Here is a 5,036-nt window from a genome sequence, read left to right as displayed (position 1 = left end):
CGTTCACCTCTTATTCTAACTACTATGAGAGCTTGCAACTCTCCGGTTCTAGAGTACATTGTGGTCTAAATGGTCGAACATTTGTTCAAATTCCACCAAAAATAATTTAAAATTTAGTGTGAACAGCAAAAAAAAAAGCACTGAATAGATGGTCGGATGAGAAAGGACATGAATGTATGTACGTCGTCCATAACTTCTGCTGTTACCCCAGTCTTGCATCCCTAGCGCAAGACGCCCACGTTTTTTTTACTGAAATCGAACACGCGCAGGAAATTTTAGCAGCCTCAAGATGGAGTTCCTGTTGGAGCGGGACCCGGGATTCTACCTCGTCCACCTGTACCTGCCCCTCACGTTGACCGTGCTCATGTCATGGCACGCGCTTTGGCTGAAGGTAGAGATTCCGCAAGCCCGTATGGTGCTCACAATCCAGTGTCTGCTCACTATCGTGACCGTGTCCAACGGTGCACGCGCTCTGGTACCACGTGTGTCGTACCTGAAAGCCGCTGACGTCTGGATCACCGCGTGCATACTGTTCGTGTACGGCACCATCTTAATCTCAACCATGGTCAACTACATGGCCAGACTCAAGCTGCGGTCGCTATGGCTCAGAAAGGTGGACCAAGCTTTTGCCGACGTTTGTCACGTAAGCTCAATTCGGCTGCGTTAGTCCGTCACGCTTGTAGCGATGCCGAAGACACATTTCTTTTGTACCATTTCGCAGTGACGCGTATAGACATTTCTGTGATGACAATATGTTGTTCGCCTGTAGCTTATGAATATGCATAACGTCAGATTGAAACGTCTTTATAGGTATAAATAATCCCACAGGGTTCAATGTCGCACGACTAGGTAAGCGTCACCAACGTATAACGGAGACTGCAGCACATAACGCGGACATATGGACAAACAAATAGAACAGTGAGTGAGTGAGTGAGTGAGTGAGTGAGTGAGTGAGTGAGTGAGTGAGTGAGTGAGTGAGTGAGTGAGTGAGTGAGTTCTGCTTCCTCTGATCACTGTAGTGTGGACCGTAACAGGCCATACTAAAGTTTTTTTTTATCTCTCGAATTCAATTGAGAGGTTCAGGTAGTCGAACTTTCCTGAGCGCTTTATTACGGCGTGCCTCGTCATATTCATATGAAGTCACATGACGTGAGGTCACGGGATAACGTCATGACATAGCATTTTCACGTGGTTAAAGGTGGGCCTATTACGAAGGCAATGCAAAACCAGGTTAGGCACAGAATTCCTTCGGAAAGGGGCGGGGCCTAAGCATTACACCGACTCAAAGGAAAAAAAAAAGCTGGTGGCCTTCATTTTGCAAGTCGTCTTTGGCAATTATATAAGCAATCCTAAGAATCGATTTTTCTTCTGCTGCACAAGTGAAAAAAAATCAATTTGTGTCATAACTGCGTAGTGCTCTTCCATCGCAAACACGTCATTGCACGCACATTTCCGTTAATCACTCGTCATCTGCGACTTCGCAGGTGATCAAGCACGGAACGCCTTCGGACGACTTCTTGCTGAAGATGAATCACGCCAACAAGCAGGAGCACCACAGGAACGTCAAAAGGTCCGAGTCGGTCGAAAGGCACGCTCGCTACCTCTTTCCCGCCTGCTTCCTCTTCTTCAACATCGTCTACTGGCCTTTCTACATGCTACGGGCCTACGCATACTTCTGAGGGCGAAAGACTTTCCTTTGAACATATTTCAAAGAAATGCTCGTCTCAATAAAATGTGTTTCTCCTACCGCAATTCTCGCTCTATATTTCGCCTGCATCAGCTCGCTTTGTCACGAGAAACCAGCACGAGTCATAGGAACAGGCATCTGATGAAACGCAATATGACAATCACCGTAACGGTGTCAGAAACGTAAGTGCAATGCGATTTAAACTTTAGGCATGGCGGCTGGCACTGTTCTCTACGCGCTGGAGTCCGTGAGTTCACTGATTTTTGTATATAATGAACTTAAAAGCAAATAGAGAAAAAAAAGCAAACCATATAGCACACTGAAACAAGTTAAGGTAACAATGTAATGTACAGTTTTCTCGCAGAAGTTCACATTGCAATAAACGTCTACATTCACACATTTCTAGTATTTAGACTATATGGGCTATATATTCCTAGCTCTGCCCACAGTATTACATATATAGCAGTACCTGACCCAGCACTACCATCCAAATGTTAGTATTGTATCTAAGATATCTACACAGGAAAATTGCCCGACAGTCTATTATGGTTAGTTGGATGGACTCAAAAGGAGTGGCTAAACCCACCACGGGGGATCGGCCATGAACCGTGCGGCAGAGGAAATTGGGATAAAAAAGAAAGGGGGAGGGGAGGCTGAAGAAGCCTTTTTTTTGGTAAACAAAAAGATTAGTTGTGCTAACAGGCCATTATAAACTGTTATAAACGAAAAAAATTAAAATATTGAATAAATTTAGAAAACTTAAAAAGGTAATCAGTAATAAGTATGTACTTGTGATATTAGCATGATAGCAGCTTTGATTTATATATATATATATATATATATATATATATATATATATATGCAACGCTACGGCCACTCAACCACCATGCCTGCCTATATATATATATATATATATATATATATATATATATATATATATATATATATATATATATATATATATATATATATATATATATATATATATATATATATTCACACGTACAATAAATTTCAAAAATAACATAAAGGTTGAGCAAGATGTCACAGCAGATCATACATACGGTGACAGCTCTGTTTGTGTGTGTGTGTGTGTGTGTGTGTGTGTGTGTGTGTGTGTGTGTGTGTGTGTGTGTGTGTGTGTGTGTGTGTGTGTGTGTGTGTGTGTGTGTGTGTGTGTGTGTGTGTGTGTGTGTGTGTGTGTGTGTGTGTGAGTGTGTGTGTGTGTGAGTGTGTGTGCGTGCGTGTGTGTGCGTGCGTGCGTGTGTGCGTGTGAGAATCAATGCGGTTATTTTCATATTTCACAGGCTTTGTCTTAAATGCAATGCAATCATTACATTGTTGGATGTTGGAAGTAGCGCAGGCAGATGTTATTTCAAGTTATTTCAATATGTTCACATCTCCCTCATTGACATTTTGATGATTAGGCAAGTGCTTTTAGTTACAAATATAATTAAACTTTCTCATATGCATTAACAAAAAAATTGTTAATTTGTAGTGCCTACTTCCGTGTACTGCTAACGACATGCACTAGGTTTGCTTCGCGTAACGCTGTTCCTTCTTTCTTTAATCGTGTTGTTTGATAATTGGGACGCCATGTATAGCTGTTCATCACAAGACAATATATTGTCAGGATAATTTTTCCCTTTTCTTCACCTTTCGCTCTAGAACTTCTAAAGATGGACTAGCCGAGGTAATAGTATAATTTAACCTCTCCACAGCAAGCCAATCAAAACATGGCAGCACCTGACAGCCTTTGCGATGCCTTGACACCGAAATCGGTCTCCCAGCACTCCTGGTTGACACAAACGGCTCCGGTTGGTAGTCTGTCCAGTGTGCTTCCTCTAATGGGAACTGTATAGGAGCATTTAAATAATTTCCCACATTTTCTAATAAAGCTTTGTCATAAATCACTGCCATCAACCTTCACTAAAGTGCAATCCTAGGCTCGAAGGTGACTAACGGTGCGTGCGCAGAGGGCGTGTTGTTTAAATGCCCCTGGAGGTCAGCACAGCGCATGAGCCAGCAAAAAAAAAATCTAAAATGCCTTCTCGCTACAAACAAGCGCTGGTACAGCATCTGTGCCACAACTATGCAAACTCAAAGCCTTCGAAGTATTCGCACTGGCCTTGAAGCCCGACGCTAATGCTTGAAATTCATTTCTTCGCTTCTTCGCAGCTTGTACCAATAACATCTCTGGTGGTCTTGGCCGATTAGCACCGGGTAATTCTTACTACTTAAAATATGATCTGGAAACATTTTTATAATCGTACCACAGTGGCGTAGTAAGCTGCCGGCCTACTGCGTCCGTGCCCCACCCGAAATCGGCCAAATATAAGCATTTTGGAAGGTGCCCCTCCCTGAAATCAAAAAAGTGTCCCCCCCCCCCCAAAAAAAAACAAATTCTGGCTACGCTCCTGCCCTGCCCTAGTAGAGGGCTCTGAAAATTCTTTGCAGCTGCAGTTTTTTAACACGCACCTAAAATAAAGAACATGGGCCTTAGCATTTTTGCCTTCATCGAAAATGAGGCCGCCGCGGCCGGTATTCATACCCATTACCTTCTGATCGGCATTCACACCATACACAGGTAAATGTCAAAAACCTGAGGTGGTAAACAATAGCCAGTACTCACTTCATTATTGTTTCCCTCATAATCATATAGTGAATCTTTGATTATGATTATTAGTTGATTTGACTTGATATGATAATGGTGAATGGTCACCACTTACCATGTGGTGACAATACCATGAGAAGTTTTGTATAAGGCACAGCTGCAGCAGTATTCCCTTACTTCTCCAGACATGCATCAACTTATCGTTAAAGGTAGAACATTATCGAATAACATCACTGGCGTATGATATCAGTTGTTTGTGCGGGTGAAATCACGAACTGGACCTTTTTGAAGACCACTGCTATAGCTAAAGAACGTCATTGAAAGTTAAAATATTAGCAGCCTTCTACTTTGCATCAAGATGAGTACAATTGCAGGTAAGCGACTTCTCCCACTTTTCATTAACAAGGTCCCGTGCTTGCTGCAGCGACTCTATTCATGCGAAGCTCTTGAGTTCATCTGTCCACCCATCTTTCTGCCTTCTATAGGTACAGAAACAAACAAAACATAGACACTCACCCGAGTCGCCTCTCTGACATCCTTGAAATACTTATAACGACGGATGTCGATGCCTTCTTCCGTCGTTTGTCCGAGCGCATTGACTGACAACCTTGCCACAGCGACGCAGCTCTGGTTTGCGGTTGTTGTTTTTATTGATAGCATTCTAGAACCCCGTACGCATAAAGAGACAAGGAAAGAGCTGCCGCAGTGCATTAGAGAATGAAGTAGTGGTGAAAT

The 5,036-nt window shown here is 42.8% G+C and overlaps 1 protein-coding gene across 1 annotated transcript; it reads left to right on the top strand.

Annotated features, from left to right (window-relative positions):
* Positions 1–275: 275 nt before the first annotated feature.
* On the top strand, positions 276–1,679 carry LOC142786781 (glycine receptor subunit alpha-2-like). Its single transcript, XM_075884423.1, has 2 exons — positions 276–643; positions 1,485–1,679. Exons 1-2 carry the CDS (start codon positions 290–292, stop codon positions 1,677–1,679), a joined length of 549 nt encoding a protein of 182 aa, XP_075740538.1. The 5' UTR covers positions 276–289.
* Positions 1,680–5,036: the final 3,357 nt, after the last annotated feature.

The sequence above is a fragment of the Rhipicephalus microplus genome, unplaced genomic scaffold (assembly GCF_043290135.1).
Source record: "Rhipicephalus microplus isolate Deutch F79 unplaced genomic scaffold, USDA_Rmic scaffold_32, whole genome shotgun sequence".
Taxonomy (NCBI): Eukaryota; Metazoa; Arthropoda; class Arachnida; order Ixodida; family Ixodidae; genus Rhipicephalus; species Rhipicephalus microplus.
The sequence above is the reverse complement of the archived record's forward strand: the minus strand, read 5'-3'. Positions and strand labels throughout refer to the sequence as shown.